Below are 19221 nucleotides of genomic sequence, written 5' to 3'. Positions count from 1 at the left end.
TACAATGTATACAAATTTCAAATTGTTGTACAATTAAACTAATATGTGCCAATTACACCTCAAAACTTTTAGTTAAAAAAAAATAATTCCATGGCATTTAGTATATTCACAGTGTTGTACAACCACCACATCTACCTGGTTCCAACACATTTCCAACATCATAAAAGTCCACACTCATTAAGCAATCACTCCCTTTCTCCCAACTCAAAACAACCTTGGCATCCACCAATCTGCTTCTATGAATTTACCTATCCTGGATATTTCATACAAATGTAAACATACAATATATGAATTTTGGCATCTGACTTCTTTCACTTAGCATTTTTTTCAAGGTTTATCCACACAGTAGCAGGTATCAGCACTTCATTATTTTTATGGCTAATAATCCATTGTATGTATTTTATCCATTTTATGTTGTATTGTTTATAGCATTTTTTTCACTTTCATGCATTGAAGAAGGAAATGGCAACTCACTCCAGTGTTCTTGCCTTGAGAATCCCAGGGACGGGGGAGCCTGGTGGGCTGCCGTCTATGGGGTTGCATAGGGTAGGACACGACTGAAGCGACTTAGCAGCAGCAGCGGTGCCAACATGAACATCTGTGTACAGATGTGTGTGGATAAGTTTTTTCTCTTCTCTTGGATTTTTTCTCTTCTCTATCTAGGGGTAGATTTGCTGGGTCAAATGGTAATTCTACGTTTATCTTGTTTAGGAACCACCAAGCTCTTTTTAAACAGTGGCTGACAGTTTTCATTCCCACAAGCAGTATATGAGGGTTTCCACTATCTTCACCAGCACTTGTTATTTTTTGTTTTGAGCCACACTGTGCATCAGGCAGTATCTTGGGTTCCCCAACCAGGGATCAAACCTGGGGCCCCCTGTGGTGAAAGTGCAGAGTCTTAGCCACTGGACCAACAGGGAAGTTATTTTTGTTGTTTTTGTTATTTTGTTTTTACTACAGCTATTCTTGTGGATGTGAAGTGATATCTAACTGTGGTTTTAATTTGCATTTTCCTGAAGACTACACTCTTGCTGCTTTCAAGATTCTGTCTTCAGTTTTAACAGTTCAGTTATGTGTCTTGTGGATCTCTTGAGTTTATACTGTTTGGACTTGTTGAGTATCTTGGATATGCAGCTTTGAGTGTTTTAGCAAATCTGAGAAGTTTTCAGCCATTATTTCTTCAAGTATTCTTTCTGCTCCTTTCTTTCTCTATCCTTCTGGTACCTCCTTTTTGCAAATGTTGTTTCATTATGCTCTACAGGTCTCTTAAATTCTATTTGTCCTTCATTCTTTTCCCCTCCTGATTCTCCAACTGGACAATTTCAACTGACTTAGCTTCAAGTTCACTGGCTTTCAGTTGCCTGTTCATATATACTATTGGAAGCCTCGTGATTTTTTTCACTTCAGTTACTTTTCAGCTCCAGATTTGTATGGTTCCTTTTTACAGTTCCTTCACTGATATTCTCTATTTGTTGAGACAACTTACTGGATTCCTTTAGCTCTGTGAGCATATTTGAGACAGTTGATTGAAAGTCCAAGGTTTATGTTCCCTCAGCAAGTTTGTTAATTTCTTCTGCGAATGAGCCATACTTTGCAAGACTCCGTTTTTTGTTGAAAACTGAACATTTGAATATTATGGCAAGTTTGGCAATCAGATTCTTCATGCCTCATGGTTTGTCTTTGTTCATTGCTGTGGGCTGTAGCAGTTTAGTGGCTTTTCTCAACTTTTTCTGTAAAGTCTCACTTGACTTTTCTTTGAAGACTTTTTTGCTTATATTCACCTAGTATTAACAGATTTCCTTGAATGCCTATGGCAAAAATATATACAAGACAAGAATTAAAAGAAAACAAAAGGGGGAAAAACCTCCTCCCAGTCTTTGTAGAGTGGCTATATTGGAGCACTCCTTTAGTGCTTAGCTAGATCATTTTTAAATCTGCTTAGCCTTCACTTCCTACTTGTGCTGAGCCCAGAGTTCAGCCAGCAGTGAACACTTAGGTCTTCTCAGGTCTTCTCTAAGCATGCAACTTGCCCTAAACATAGATGGCTTTCTAACTTCCCTAGTATACTGTTGTTTTTGAATAGCCTGATTTCCCTCGGAAATTCTCTCCCATTATTTCCTCTCAGGCTTTGGGCACATCTTTATTTACCTCAACTGTAATCGTCTGCCAAACGTGGCAGCAGGTCATTTGCTTACAATATTTTCAAGAAACAGCTACCATTTTTCAACCTGAGTTCAGAGTTAGCTGAAACAAAGGCCTTGCTTCAGTCCTTCATGTTGGCCTAAACAGGTTTCAACAACTTTTTGAGATTAAAACTGCCTAAGCTTCTTCAGGACCAGGGAACGAGGTCCCACTCTGAGAACCATGGGCTTCTGCCTGTCTTCAAGACTGGGAAGGGGGATGGAGCAAGGGCGAGTAAAACACAAAAGGCTTTCCTAATATTTAGGTTACTTTGTTCCTGATGCAACATTTGCTTGGTTCTATAAACTTCTATTTTTCCAAGTTATGACAAAATTATTTCTGAATGTTTTCATCTCTGAGGAGGAATGATGGGTCCTCGAAGCTACCTACTCTGTTTTTGCTGAGGGTTACTTTTTGAGTGCTTCACAATGTATATTAAAATGTACCAAGTTAATTTAAGGGTCTAGATGTTAAAATTCTGATTTATTTTGGCGACTTCACTTTCACTTTTCACTTTCATGCACTGGAGAAGGAAATGGCAACCCACTCCAGTGTTCTTGCCTGGAGAATCCCAGGGACGGGGGAGCCTGGTGGGCTGCCGTCTATGGGGTCGCATAGAGTCAGACACTACTGAAGTGACTTAGCAGCAGCCGCAGGCTGTTCAACCAGCTGCATTAGCATTCCTAGATAACCTTAAAACAGTTTGGGAATGAGATGGCTTAAAGCTGGACTTCAGGCCCTGTGAGGGCCAACCTGTTTCTCACTCATCTCACACTAAGGTGTAGCCCCGTGGAGTGCAACTGAAAGCTGGGATGTTTACCAAGGGCTTTCTTCCTTGCTGGTACCTGGGCGGAAGTTTATTTTAGGGATTTTAATACAACTTGCTTAACTCTGTAAACATATCCACTGCAAAATAAGAAATAATGAGACAAGCAAGTTAATGTAGAGATCAAATTTATTAATCATGGATTTACCAAAGGTAACTTATTTTTATTAGATATTATTCATAGCTTGTATTGACATCTGATTTTGCAGAGAAATTATATGATCATTTTTATTAAGATAATTGATACTCTGCAAGGCAAATTGAGTTCCTTGAAGTAGCACGTTTTCTAATTCTCCAACAGGGCTTGGTTTTACTTAGTTATCAAAATCAAACTCTGAATTTCTACACTTAACTTGATGTGGACACAAATTTATTCTTTGCATATATTCTAAGTGCTCTGGTTCTTCATGCTGAAACATCCCAACTTCCAGAAATTTGGCTGCTAGATCAAAAAAATATCAGGGACCTTCAATTAAGGGTTAAGATTTCAGTAGAGAAAAATATATACACACATATTTTATTATATACAAAGAACAACAAAAAGTTTCACCAAGTAAACAAAAGAATATAAATTACACTCATAATCAATAGCTTCAAAAAGCCCTTAAATCAGCGTGACCTTTTGTATAAGACATAGGCCTTAAAACGGGGTCACACAACCACTAATCAGAACTCAGGGTTTTTCTCCCATAATAGCAATCTATAGTCCGGCAGAATGGCTTTTTGTGAACTCTGTAGGGGCTAATATGTTAGGCCTCATAAAGGAATGAAATGCTTTTTCACATCTAGGGGGAAACAAAAATATTGATGGGATATTTCCAGGGTTATGTTTACTGTTGACAGTGATTTTAAAGATAACCATAGAAAAGTGTCAAAGATTTCTAGATAAAACTCTGGCTATCTCATAATAATAATGGATAGATACCATTTTCTAGTTCTACAAATGGTTTGGTGACAAATAAAAAGGGAGAAAGTGAGCTGAGAAGGCAGAATAAAAAAGTCTAGGGAAGGAGGCAAGGAAAGATAAACATAATTCAATCACAGAAAGAAAAGAAAGGATATGGCCTTCCTAAGACCAAGTGCTGGTGATATTTACCTATATAAGTTCAAGCCTAAAAGAACACTGCAGCATCTATCTATCTGCTATTTAGTAATATACAAGAAAACATTTTTTATTTGTTCTGAAAGAGCTATTTTATATCAAAAGCTAGAAATACATATTTACTCCATGCAAATCCCAAATGAAATCCAACTTAACATAGAGGGAGCTATAGCAATGACAGAAAAATAGGTAGACAGTAAATTCAACTACATTTACAGTACTGCCTTGATATTTTCTACTCATTTTTAATCTACACACAAGGCTCAAATTCTGGGGTTACAGGTTTTATTTTTCATTTTCCTTAAAAAGTAAAATTACCAATCCTCAAGTTAACTAAACATTGTTCTGGGCTCGTAGAGGTAATCTGCTCTTCGTAACAGATTGCTCTATGATTTCTTCTACTTTAGACTTCTCCAATGGATTAGTGCCTCTGTTTTCTTTGTCTTTTCCATGTGATTTTTTATGCTGTGGATTTAAGGGAGAAAATTAAGTCAATATAAAGTAACATGTGACACATATTAATCATATTCTATTTTCAAAATTCTCTGGGTTATAGGGAAGAAATTAGGTGTGGAAAACTTTAGAAATACTCAGCACAAATTTGAGGCAACACTTTGCCTGGAAAGTAGAAATGAATGCCTTCTATCACCAAGTGGGGGGTGTGTTTGAGAAAGAAATTTAATTTCCTGTATGGTTTTCCAAAAAAATAATTACAGATTTTACTGTAGGGCCATGGCTATCAACAGGGAGATTTTTGCCTCTTGGGACATTTGCTTACGTCTGAGGACATTTTTGGTTGTTAAACCTAGAGGGGTACTACTTTCAGTGGATAGAAGCCAGGGAAGCTGCTAATGAATACCACATAATACACAGGACAGGTCACCACAACAAAGAATTAGTCAGCTCAAAATGTCAATAGTGCTGCTGCTAGCAATCTTGCTCTAGGGAAACAAAGATGGGCTATTGTACAAAAATGGCAATTCTGGGAGTTCCCTGGAAGTCCAGGGGTTAGGACTCTGTGCTTTCACTGCAAGGGCCAGGGTTCAATACCTGGTCAGGGAACTAAGATCCCAAGGGCTGCAAGATGCAGCCCTCCCTGCCCCCCCAAAAGAGGTAATTCTATTTTAAGCATAGATCTATAGGCTATCTCAAGATACTTTTTATTTAACCTATATTTTATCTTTTAAAAAAGTTATTTCATGTTTCTCATTGGGAATACTTCATTGGAATCCTTGTACTTGCCCTTAGAGAGCTTTAGGTAACTGATGACTTTTCTTATAAACCCACTCATCAATTCTTAGACAAATTGTAAAGCAACTTTACAGTTCCTAACCTAGAAAACTTCCCCAAATCAGATAGATATCAGAGAAAAAAATAATTTCTGGACTTTAGCTAAAGGTCTAAAATCTAATCCCAAGTCTTTTCTGGCACTGTAGGAACTTCCCTGCCATAACTGAACCACTCAGCCTAGCTTTCAGAATATCATATGCTGTACTAATGAAAGAATTTTCAAATAGGGATTAACCAGCCACTAAAGTTCTCTTAACTTTCCCTCTTTTCTTAATTTTATAAGATAGAAGAGAGGGTTGAAAAATAGAAATATATCTAGTGTTTTTTAATAGTAAAGAAGAAAGCAAAAGGTAGGAAAATTTGAAGGATAAAATTGCCTTGATGCAGAGAGAGGGGAATTTAATAGAATCTGAGCTAGAATAGCTCAGATTAATAGGTTAATAGGAACCTAATAGCTTAATTTAATAGCTTAATAGGAATGGAGAATCTTTAGATCATGGTGGAAGCATAGACACATCAGAAGCAACACTTCAACTATGACATAAAATGTAGACATTAACATCCTATGTAAGGAAATTATTACTTCACAGACTGTCGAGGCTTATGCCTTTAAATGAGAGAGAAAGATTAGACAGTTTAGAGTGTCATACTCCCAAAAGTGGTGAAAAGGGGGAAGGAGAGGGCACAGGATGTAAATGCTCAAGATCAAGGCAGGTGAGAAGTGCAGGCTACCTCGGGGAATAGTTAATAGGAGAAAAGCCTCAGGCAGGAGACTTAGTCATTAAACCAGAGAGGCATTCAGTCTCAATTTAAACATCTTAGCCTTCAAAGTCTGACTGTGGGCAGAGATAGGCTCCAGGACATCCATGTCAAAGGTAGAGAGAAGAAAGAAATGACTGCTTTTAGTATCAAGTAGAAAAGGGGTAAGAATAACAACAGAAGATTACCAGCCAAGGATGGGAATAAGTCAAATTTTGCATTTATTTTTCCTACCAAAAAAACCCTAATCAATTATCATACTTGTGTAAATTCTTTAAACCAGAAAAGTTAACAAGCTGTCCCAAAGGAATGACTAAAATACTTTTCTGTTCCATCCATCAAGAGCAATGCCTTTATACCCAATAGCAAATGACAGATTTACATTAGATGTGGAAGAGTTAATTAACAAGATACAATCAGGTACCTGGAAAAATGGAACCCCACCACTTGATGAACAATCCAAACTAGTATCTACAGATGGTTCCTGAGTTAGAGGTTCTTCAACAGTGAGCACCAGAACCGCATTTTCTTCATCCAAGTCCTAAAATAAGAAGCTAGATGAATTGATAAATTCCCAGGGCTTAAAAATCTTCACATGGTGGGGGTGGGGTTAAAAAAAATCTTCACACAAGGCAGTTTTCTTTGAAAAATAACACAATGTCCATTACTTAAAAGTTAAACCTCAACAAAATTAGAAATTCTACAATATAATAAAAATAATTCCTGTTATGTTTTCACATAGAAAAGTACCTATAATAAAGTGTTAAATGTGATAATCTCAGAATAAAGAGATTATAGTTTACTTTTTTACTTTCTTTGTTACTTTCCAATTTCCCAACTTTTCTATAATTACTATAGTTAAATGCACAAATTGTGGAGATTCTCTACATTCTACTTCCAGCTCCATCCTTGTATTTGGGACAAGGTAATTCTTAGTTTCCTCACCTGTTAAGCAGGGGATAGTACTAGCATTCACCGTATGGAGTTGCTGAGAGAACTAACTAAGTAAATATATGTGGAAAGTGCTCAGAACAACGTCGAGCGCACAATAAACGCAACATCAACACTGTCTAGGGCTCCCCTGGCGGCCCAGTGGCTAGGGGTCTGACTTGCAGTGCAGGGACAGCGGGTGGCTCCCTGGCTCAAGAAGACCCTACGCGCCAAGGAGCAACTAAGCCCACGTGCCCCAACTCTTGAAGACCATACACCTAAAGCCTGGCCTGTGACAAGAGATGCCCCCACAACTAGAGAGTAGCCTCTGACTGTCACAACTAGAGAGAGCCCTCATGTGGCAACGAAGACCTAGCACAGCCAAAATAAGTAATGCAATAAATAAATAAAGGTACATTTTAAAAAAAGTTTATGGGAGAATTCTAAAATTATGATGCCTAAAATAAATTTTACCTGACTAGTCTCTTTGTTGTTTTCTGAACAGTTTAGCGTTGTTAACAGCTCAGGCTGTTTCATTTTCAACTGATCAAGGAGCTGTTCACGTGGCTGGGTTCTCACCAGTGTTGATGGGTATACGTAATTTTTCCTCTGTGGGGTTGTACCTTTAGTGGACATAAGTGGTAAAAATTGAAATGAGTAAGGTTTTCTGTTTAATTGAAAAATAATTGTTTTATAATATTGTCTTGGTTTCTGCCATACATCAACATGAATCAGTCATAGTTATACATATGTCCCCTCCCTCTTGAACTTCTCTCCCAGCATTTTTTTTAATGTTAAAACTTATACTTCCCAGTAAGTCTTTGTCTTCCAAAAATATAACCACTGCCACATATGAGAATCAATTTTGTTATCTGTCAGGCATATGTTGCTTAAAATTTTTCCTAAATTGACAACTCAACCAATTGCAAGATCCAACCTATGCCAAAACATGAAATTTTCCACCTACAGACGTATTGTAGGCTTTAAAAGGATTCAGAGTGTTCTGAAAAAGACGGCAACATTACTGGAACAAGACACAATTTTCTCAGCATGACCAGTTAGATAGGAAGAATCATTTTACTGTAAATTTGGTGGAAAGTAAATATTAACCAGTTAACATTTCTTTATACTAATTCATGTTCTCATAATTTACATGGGCACTGGCCTTTTCACTTAACATTTATATTTCTGATTTCATTGAAAAATGGATAATAAATATCAAGAGTCTTGGGGAAAAAAAATTAGCTGGCATCCTTTAGTGCCATCTCCTTTTATAACTGCTTAAAAAAAAAAAAACTGCTTTAAAGTATAATTTACATACCACAAAATACACTCAATGATTTTTAGTCAATTTACAGAGTGTCACCACTACCACAGCCTAATGAATAACTCAATTATTCATCCTGTGTTAAACACTTTGTTACACCTTCTTTCATGAAGGCCTCCCTGAATACATTATAGCTTATACGGCTCTGACCTCCCAAAATGGTAATTCCTGAATGCCGATCTAAACGGTCCATGACAAAAGGAGAGGTACACATAAAAAATGTACCATGTGGTAAACCTTGCATTAAACTAGATTTATTTAATTACATTCTTCCATTTTTGGTATTAAAATGTCCTTTTATAAACTGCTAGATAGATGGTAGGCTTTCTTTTTGTGCTCTCTTTAGCACATTTCTAAAATGTGCTCTCTTAATAAAGCCAGTTGCCTGAATGTTTGTAAACTTTTACTGAATTATGATTGCCCAACTATCTGGGAGTATATGCCATGTATATCATCTAATGCTTGATTAAAGCTACTTTAGGATTCCAGTTTTTCCATATTTGAATTAATCAGAGTGAGATGGTAAATCTGTGTCAGGGAATGGCAGGACCTAGTTTCTAGGAACAACTAGCACTGTATACTGTTGAATTCAACTTCAAAAATTTTTAAATTCAATTTCCCTTTAAAAGTACCTGTTGGGATATCCAGTTTCAGATCCTGTTGTAGAAAGCAGTTAAGCTTAGTCAAACCTATTTTTACGGTTTTATTAAGTTCTTGACTTCGTGTCATTAGTTCTTCTTCATCAGTAGTTATCTGACTGAGAAAAAAGTTTTGCTGGTTCTCATTAGCTGCTTTATGCCCACTTAATTGTTCAGTAATCTCTAAACTTGAAGTCTCACAGCCTTGGTTTACAACCTGTAAATGATGCAAATGAGATTTTATTACTAAGATCAAAGTTGCCAGTGCTTTATGCAACATTTTAACTTCTTACCTTGAAATTTTCCATAACAAAGGTTTTAGAAACACACATAAAAGTATAAATAGTAATACTAATAACCCCTTTATATTTACTACCCAGCCTCACCGTTTATTACTACATGGGATATAGGTCAATTAAGACTGGCCAGTTACTCCTGCTCTCCATCAAGACATTTCTGAAGCAATTTCTGTATCATTTTATCCTTTTACATCGTGTACTTCTCCAAGAGTTAAGAACTTTTAAGACCACTCTCACATCTAAATGGCATCACTGACTCAAGGGACATGAGTTTTGGTAAACTTCAGGAGTTGGTGATGGACAGGGAGCCCTGGCGTGCTGTGGTCCCAAAGAGTCAGACATGACTGAGCAACTGAACTGAACTGAACGCACATCTAAAAACTTTAGCATTCCTTTCTTTACATCAAATGTCTAGTCTGTGTTTAAATTCCACGAGTTCTCTCATGTTTTTCAGACTTGTCTGAATCAGAATTCATCATTAGATTTGGTTGATATGTCTTAAGTAAGTGATTATATAATTTCTCATCAAAACTGAGATATTCTAAGAGTAAAAAGGGCCATTAATGATAATTACCCCAGTGCAATAAATATAAACAAGGGCTATCCGAGGCAAACCAGGGCTTAAGGCCCTCTAGGTCTGAACTCTCTTTTGATATAGGTTATCCATACTTTCTGCTTTGAAAGAAAATTTCATTGAAGAAACCAGGTATCTGTGCTCTACTGAGTATCTCAGTTATTAGATATGTTCAATTGCACCTCTGTTATTTTCACATGTTCATTTGTCCTCTGTATCTTCTACAAATTAGTTAGATCTAAAGGCTTGATCTAGACCAGGTTTTAACTTTCTGGCAAGAATATTTCATAGGTGGTACTGAAAGTACATAATGCCTGGTTGTGTCTCTCACGTTAAGATTAATTGGTGTGGGGAATTCCCTGGTCGTCCAGTGGTTAGGATGCTGTGCTTTCACTGCCAAGGGCCAAAGTTCAATCCCTGGTTGGGAAACTAAAATCTCACAAGCTGCACGGAAAAAAATCAACCAGTGTGTTTGAGTATGGTCACCTTCTTAGTTATAAAGATCTCTCATCAACTTTTGCTCAGATGGTGTATGCAGTCACTAATGTCCACAAGGATTATTTCACTAGGGGTTTTGCAAGATGGTGATATCCTATCATTTCTTCTGCCTTTTACTAGCTGGAATTCTTCTTTGAAACACTTTTCATCATCCATTACCCTGCTAAACCAAGACAGAGTTCTTTCAGGAAAGACAGATGACCTTTCAATTGTTTCCCTTCATTTACCACTTCTTAGAATAATTTACTGCTTCCCTAGCATGATGCAAAGGAGACTAATGAAATTTTTATGAATTTATCAATTTTAACATATTTGATATATCTTAATCCACTGTAGCAATTATTGCTCATGATGCTCAAATTGTACCACCTCTAAATAAGGGAGTGTCTCAGGTTGGCTCCTAAGTCTTTTTGAGACAGTTCCATTAATCTTTAACAGCATCTTTACTTTCTAGTATGACAAGATCTATAGGCTCATCTGGTATATTTCCTGCTCCAAACCTGAAATTACCTATTTTTCTGCTAGTCATAGTTCCTTTTTGTGAAAATAGGCTATATGGCTTAAAACACTTAAGTTCTTTTACCTAATTTCTAAGAATAGTAGTGAAATCCTTTCATTGCACAGAAGAAAAACCAAGGCACAAAGGGTTCATGCAAATGTTAAGTTCAAGCAAACCCACAAACCTATCAGATATCTTCTGAGTAACCAGAACAATATCCTAAATACTTAAAGCAATAACAGGTTTGAATGTACCTGGACAAAAGTAAAAATCATTTATAAGTGAAAAGTATTATATACCAAAAGACAGCATGCTCTAAACTGAAGTAACTAACAAATCAAAAACCAAAGATAGATATAGGACAGATCAGACAAATGTTAAGAGATCTAGGAAACGTATATGTGAAACAAGATCATGTATAAGCATACCAACTGTTATCCTTACAATTTTAAGTTATTCATTATACTTTAGCATGTGTTTTGAAGCCGATTCGTAGCCAAGAATATAAAATTTTCTGATTATCACTGTTCTCCCCAAGGGAGGTTCCAGTTACAAAGTAATTACCTTCAATAAATTCTGAAGTTCCTCTTGCCTTTTACTTAACCAAGATGCCCACTGTTCAGAAAAACAAAGTGTGCTTGTGTTCAGAGCCTCGCATCTCTGTTCGGTCTCTTTAGAAATTATTTCAAGGTTGCTACTGAGTTTATCACAGTGTTTCTTAGACTCTTCAACCAATTTTGTACCTTCTTGGTTAAAATGTCTGAGTTCCTCTGACAAATCATCAAAATCAGCACAAAATTTTTCACTGTGAGAAGTTGTTTTGCTAATTATATCTTTAGATTTCCTATAGGAAAAGAAAATAACACTGTTAAAATGAAAAATTTAGACTCAAAGGATACATAACTTGCCCAGGATCAGACAGCTCAAAAATGGAATATTCAAACCTAAATAGTCTTATTCTAGAGTTCAAGTTCTTGTCTTTTCACAGCAGACTGATATTAATCTGTGACTAAATGACTTTTGAAAATATCTCTTTTCTTATAAAACTTTTTTCAGCCCTTTTCCAGATGTGACACTTTACTTCACACCTCTTAGAATATTAACTACATGGTTATTAAAACGAACTCTGCCTAACTGTTTTACTCCTTCCAGGTTGCTCAGTGGTAAAGAATCCACCTGCAGTGCAGGAGATGAGGGTTCAATCCCTGGGTTGGAAGGATCCCCTAGAGAAGAAAATGGCAACCCACTCCAGTATTCTTACCTGGAAAATCCCATAGACACAGAAGCCTGGTGGGCTATAGTCCCAGGGGTTGCAAAAAGGCTGGACACAACTTTAGCAACTAAACAACAACTGAATTACGTTACTTAAGAACATCTCCTATTGCCTGCAGCCTCTAGTTTACAGTCCCTAAACTGTCCACAATCAGTTAAGTCATTCTGTTCTTAAGCAGCTTTGCCTTGACTATGACACAAAATATAGAACAAAGTCAATTATAAAGCTTTCTAATAATTAAAAGACAAGTATATTGAGGTGTGACAAATTATACATATAGTACATATAGTGCAATGTAACATAATGCTGATACAAACTAATATTAAAAAATATATTTAAAATTCATCAATGGCATCCTTCTCTCCTTAAAGTTCCCTGTAATATCAATAGCATTCAAAGTCATATCATAGGAGCAGAATTAAACTTTGGGGAATGAAGATTACCCTTTGGCAACCCACTCCAGTACTCTTGCCTGGAAAATCCCATGGATGGAGGAGCCTGGTAGGCTGCAGTCTATGGGGTCACTAAGGGTCAGACACGACTGAGTGACTTCACTTTCACCACTAATGGTACACCATGTGAGCAATCAAGTGGGGAAGCAAATGTGCCCAAAACCAAAGTTCAGCTACAGATAAAGTGGAAATAATTGAAAAAGGGAAAGAGAATTAAGTGGTAAGCTTGCAGGTTGTTGACATATCCATTGATATATCCATCCCCTCAAGGAATCACAACCCCCTAGAAATAAAAAGTGGGGAGATGATTCCTAGATTCAGAATCTAGAAAATGGAAATCAGAATGGAACATACAATGAACAGGACCAACAACAGAACTGAAAAACTGATGACAGGAGTTAGTAGTAGGAGAGGTGACATCCAGAATTCTAGAGCTGCATCATTCAATAGAAATATGAGTCATATACACAATTAAAAAATTTCTAGAAGCCATATTAAGAAAGAAAACAGATAAAGCAGAGGAACAATGTACTGGGTAAATATAGCATATGTATGAGTAAAATACATGAAAACAATGCATATCAAATAGGAAGGAGGAATTGGGAATATACTGTTAAGGCTTTTCATTATACATGAAACAGCAAACTATCTGGAGGTGGATTAAAATTATTTTACAATATATACATTATTAATCTTAGGAAAACCAGTTTTTAAAAGTAATTTTAAAAGCATAAATGACAAGTCAATGGGAGATAAAATGAAAACATAAACATGCTTGACTTAAATTAAGAAAGGAAAAAATGAAAACAAAGCACAAACGATGCAACAAACAGAAAATGTCAAAATGGTAGGTTTTAATCCAACCATACCAATATTTAAATGAGAATGGTCTAATCACACCAGATAAAAGCCATACATCGTTAGATTTGATTAAAAAAAAATTAAGCAAGACCCAATTATATGCTGTCTATAAGAAAGCCACTTTAAATATAAAGATTTACTTCAAAAGTAAAGAGATGAGAAAGCTATATTATGCAAATAGCAGTCAATGGAAAGCTGACGTTTTTTGTATTGAAAGTGAAAGTGAAGTTGCTCAGTCCTGTGTGACTCTTTGCAACCCCACAGACTGTAGCCTGCCAGGCTCCTCCGTCCATGGGATCTTCCAGGCAAGAATACTGGAGAGGTAGCCACTTCCTTTTCAGGGGATCTTCCTGACCCAGGAATTGAACCCAGGTCTCCTGCACTGTAGGCAAACTCTACCATCTGAGCCAGAAGATTTTGAATTAATTTCAGACCAAGTAGACTTTAGAACAACGAAAATTATCACAGATAAAAAGGGACTCTATTAATACATAATGATAAAAGGTAAATCCTCCAAGATATACCAACCCTACTGTGTATGTATCTACAACAGAGCATCACTTATATGAGACAAAAACCTGACAGAACTGAGAAGAAAAATAGACAAATCTACAATTAAAATCTATTTCAATACCCCTTTATTAGTAGAACAAGTAAACAGAAACTCAGTAATGATATAGGTGACCTGAATAACTACCAATTGTCCTAAATGACAAGTTCAGAACACTATTTATAAAAATCAGAATACAGATTTTTCTCACACAGGCAGCACAGGAACGAAGCATGCCACAGCAGAACTACTGGGGCTCTGAAACTTAAACCGTTATTGGAGTCACAGCCCCAAAAGGTGGGCCAAAAACCTTCCCACTTAAAAAAGATTTAAGTAGGGTTCTGAATCACCTAACATAATAAACAAAATGTTCAGGAAGCAACTGAAAACCGCTCTGGACAATCACACCTTGAGTGAGTCAAGACAACAGGTACTAACACTGAGATAATTCCAATGTTGGAACAATTTCATAAGGATTTTAATCAACCATGATAAAAATGTTTTCAATGAGCAATTAAAATATATCTAGAAAATAGAGAAAGAGAATCTTAACAAAGAAATAGAAGAGATTTTTAAAAAGAAGTAAAAGGAAATTATAAAACTGAAAAAAAGCAGTAATTGAAATAAAACATCTCACTGAATGGGTTCAACAGTAAATTAAACAGGACAAAAGAAGGGTCAGTGAGCATAAAGACAGGTTATAGAATTTACTTAATCTTATCAAAGAGAAAATAGACTATATATCTGTAGTCTCAGAGAATTATGGGACCACAGTAAAAAAAAAAACAAAACTGAACATTTGTGTCATCAAAGTTCTAGAATCAAAGTAGAAAAAATACAGTGCTGAAAAATGTTAAAAGACATAATGGAGGGAGTTCCCTGGTAGTCAAATGGTTAGGACTTGGTGCTGCCATGGCCTGAGGTTCAATCCCTGGTTGGAGAACTAAGATCCCACAAGCTGTGTGCCAAGGCCAAAAAAATCAATCGATCAGTCTTGGTTTTTTCAAAGTATGGTGAAAGACATAAGTCTACAGATTCAAGAAGCTGCTGCTAAGTTGCTTCAGTCGTGTCCAACTTTGCAGTCCCACGGACCACAGCGCACCAGGCTCCTGTCGGTGGGATTCTCCAAGCAAGAATACTGAAGTGGGTTGCCATGCCCTCTTCCAAGGGATGTTCCTGACCCAGGGATCAAACCCACATCTCTTACCAGTTCTTTACCACTAGTGCTACCTTCAAGACGCTGAGCAAACCCAAAGATGATTAAATCAAAGAAATACATAAGCGAATACAATATAATCAAGCGTTTAAAAACTAAGGACAAAGAAAATATCTTGAAAGCAGGTACAGAGACACTGGCCATACATGAACAAGATTTGAGTAACTGTGGATTTCTCATCTCTTGGAGACCAAAAGGAAATGAAACAACATATTCCAGGTGTGGAAAGAAAAGACTTGTCAACCCTGAATTCTATAGCCAGTGAAAATACTGTTCAGGAATGAAAAGAAAATCAAGATATTGTCAGACAAAGCAAAACAGCATTTGTGGGCAGCAGACCTACCCTAAAGACTAAAGGAAGTTCTCCAAACAGAAGAAGCTTGAAACTTCAGGAAGGAACAATTTAGTGGGCAAAAATAGGGGTAAATATCAGAATATTTTTATCCTTGTGAGTTTATAATATCTACAGGCAAAAATCTTGACAAACCCCACACCTTACACAAAAAATTAAAAACCAGATCATGAGGAATTCCCTGGCAGTCCAATGGTTAGGACTTGGTACTTTCACTGCCAAAGACTCAGATTTGATCCCTGGTCAGGGAACTAAATTACTGCAAGGCACGTGGTATGGCCAAATTAAAAAAAAAAAAAAAAAAAAAAACTCATGGATTTAAATCTTACATAATATTATAAAACTTCTAAAAGAAAACATAAGTCTGATTGAGCTATATGATAAGGATATGAGACTGGCAAGCAGTGAACTATAAAGTAACATTACACACTAATGCAGGAATCAGCAAACTTTTTCTTTAAAATCCAGATAGCAAATATTTTAGGCTTACAAGTAGTCTTTGATATATTCTTTGCGGTACAAAAGCAGCTAAATACAGCCAAAGGCAACACAAACAAACTGGCAGATGGAATAAACAAACATGGATATGTCGATAAAATTATCTGCAGTAGCAGGCACCCAGCCGAGTCATAGTTTGCCAAACCTTGCTCTAATTAGTAAATATATATTTCATCATGAATATGAGTTAGAAATTGTTAAATTACTTAATGTGTATTCTAAAATTGAGCAAATATGTAAATATATTGTGGATGAAAGCCAAGTTTCTCACAGGCTGAAAAAGCAGCACAAATATGGACTGAAAAGATACTTATGTGCACATATATGCACACAGTCACACATATATTTCCATCTATGTCCACCTGAGAAGCCTTAGAAGAATGACACCCCAGCAGCAGTAAGAACATCTAGTGCCCAGATCTTGGTTTCTATGACTATGATTTTAGAGCTGGAGCTGAGAAATACAAGATGCTATGTGTCTTGTCTGTTAGTTGCTCAGTTGTGTCTGATTCTTGGCGACCCCTCAAAAAAGACAGATCATATCAAAAGGACACAGAAGACAACTTGAAGAGGCTCTCACTAGTCAAAACTGGGACAGGGAGCTCCCTGGCTGCCCAGCAGTTAGGGCTCCACACTTCTACTGGAGGGCACACAGGTTTGATCCCTCTTCAGGGAACTAAGATCTGACATGCCATGCTGCACAGCCAAAAAAAAAAAAAGATAACAACAAAACAAAAACCTGAGATAATTTGAGCATCAAAATAAAAAAAATAGTGGATTATAACCCAGAGGATAAAAGAATCCATGAGTACATGATAACATAAATGAGTAAGAATAAACGGCAAAGGGAAAGCTCTTCCTCAGTAGAATGCCAGCTAACACATGTAGAAGTAATGATGGGATTAGAAAAAGATCATTTGACAACCACTACCATAATTATTTCAGACATACATATCAATGGATTCTAAGAAGAACAGGATACTTACATAGTTTCAAAGTATCTCTCCTTAAGTTCTTTATTAATTGCAAAGGAACTTTACAGGGGAGAAATCTAGAGGACAACACTATACCCAAATTATCAAAGTTTAACCTCTTGATATCTGAGATGCACTAAGAACACACTACTTTTGTGTTATTCTTGACAACTCCAACTAACCATGAAGGCCACCCCAAATAAGGGACACTCTACTAAATATATTCTGTGCTCATGGAAAAAGAAAAGGCCATGAAAGACAAAGACTAAGCAACTGCTCCAGATTAAAGGAGACTCAAAGAGACGTGACAATTAAACACAATGTGTGATTCTGAATTAAATCCTGAACCAGGAGGAAAATATTTTTTTATTTTTTTCTTATAAAAAACATTAGTGAGAGAATTGGCAAAATTTGAATTAGGTATGTATATTAGATAACAGTAGTTCTCAATATTAACTTTTAATTTAAAATAATTGTTACAATAGATAACTAATAAGAACCTACTGTATACACAGGGAATTCTAGTTAATATTCTGTAATACTATACATGGGAAAAGACTCTAAAAAGAAATGGGATATATGTACATGTTTAACTGATTCACTTTGCTGTATACTTGAAACTAACACAACATTGTAAATCAACTATATTCCAATAAAATTTTAAAAATTTTTAAATAAAATAATTATTATATAAGATGGTATCTTATGTTTTTAGGATATACACTGAAGTATTTGAGGGAAAGTGGAGATTACAAAGACCGTAACTTACTCAGAATATTAGATATATATATATATATTATATGATATATAATATATATACAGATATATATATGATATATAATATATATTATATATCATATAATATATATATATCTGTATCCACTGTCATTCAAAAGAATGTTCATCTACAGCAATAGTATATAATACAACATACTAACTATATGGGCTTCCCTGGTGGCTCAGCTGGTAAAGACTCCACCTGCAATGTGGGAGACCTGGGTTTGATCCCTGGGTTGGGAAGATCCCCTGCAAAAGGGAACAGCTACTCACTCCAGTATTCTGGCCTGGAGAATTTTATGGACAGAGAAGCCTGGTGGGGTCACAAAGAGTCAGACACGACTGAGCAACTTTCACTTCACATCACTTTAACATACTATATAATATTATATAATTATTTAATATACTATATACTATTACAGAGAAAGGGGGAGAGAGGAAATGATGATAAAATGAACATAATAAAATATATGAGAAAATGGGTTGATAGTTATTTGTACCATTTAAACTTTTTATTCAGAACTAATTTCAGGTAGAGAAAAGCTAAAGCAAATTTAAAAACAGCTTACTGCTCTGTATTTTCTTGAACACTGCTAAGTGGTTTCTGGATGTTTTTACACTTTTCCTCCAAATCACAGTATCTCTCCTCCCAAAGATTGATTAACTGGTAAAGTTCCTGTAAGAAAGGTGCAGGGAGGGAAAAGATTGAAATTATAATGGTTAAACTTTTTACTCCATACTGATATAAAGTATTTTCCCATAGGTGAGAATGATACCATTCCTGACAAGAGATCTTTAACTCTACCTCTCTGACAGGGGAAGGCCACAGAAGTGATGTTAAAGGAATAATCATATTACAGGCATTTTAAAAATAACTAAATAATTAGCAAAGTTTTAAATTAGCAAGCTATTTTAACTATAAGTAACAAGTTACTTTCAGTGTACTTCAGAACTAACCAAATATACCAAAAAGAACCATTCTGACAGATACACATAGTTGCTTCTTAACCGGTAACACTACTTACTAGAAGGAAAAGTAATGCTGAAAATCTAATAGGTCAAGCAGTCCAAAAATACTGTCAACTAATATAGCTGAAACATTCTATAGAACCTAGTTGGATCATTTTAATGTTAAAGGAGCTTATCATTTTCTCATCTGTGGCATCTTGACACACATCTTTGAATAACACAGCAGCTGACAATACACATTTAACACACTGATTTTGAATAAAATGTCAGTATTTCTGCTAATCTCAAAGTAGAGGGAAATGCAGGCATTAGATTTATCTACATGTAAACAGGTTTGTCAGTGCTAACCTTAAGTTCTAGAATATCTAAGAAACAG

At 36.0% G+C, this 19221-nt stretch overlaps 1 protein-coding gene across 1 annotated transcript in view; it reads right to left on the bottom strand.

The window, feature by feature from the left end:
• Positions 1 to 3118: 3118 nt before the first annotated feature.
• Positions 3119 to 19221, bottom strand: part of KIF11 (kinesin family member 11) — a 42066-nt gene continuing 25963 nt past the window's right edge. The window contains exons 17-22 of the mRNA XM_040254529.1: positions 18446 to 18552; positions 11488 to 11767; positions 9048 to 9270; positions 7563 to 7711; positions 6583 to 6699; positions 3119 to 4574 (exon numbers count right to left, since the gene is read on the bottom strand). Of these exons, the coding sequence (XP_040110463.1) occupies positions 4443 to 4574; positions 6583 to 6699; positions 7563 to 7711; positions 9048 to 9270; positions 11488 to 11767; positions 18446 to 18552 (1008 nt within the window). The 3' untranslated portion in view covers positions 3119 to 4442. The remainder of the gene's footprint in view (positions 4575 to 6582; positions 6700 to 7562; positions 7712 to 9047; positions 9271 to 11487; positions 11768 to 18445; positions 18553 to 19221) is intronic.

Source organism: Oryx dammah, unplaced genomic scaffold (genome assembly GCF_014754425.2).
Source record: "Oryx dammah isolate SB20612 unplaced genomic scaffold, SCBI_Odam_1.1 HiC_scaffold_14, whole genome shotgun sequence".
Lineage (NCBI taxonomy): Eukaryota > Metazoa > Chordata > Mammalia > Artiodactyla > Bovidae > Oryx > Oryx dammah.
This window is presented reverse-complemented; position numbering and strand designations above follow the sequence as displayed.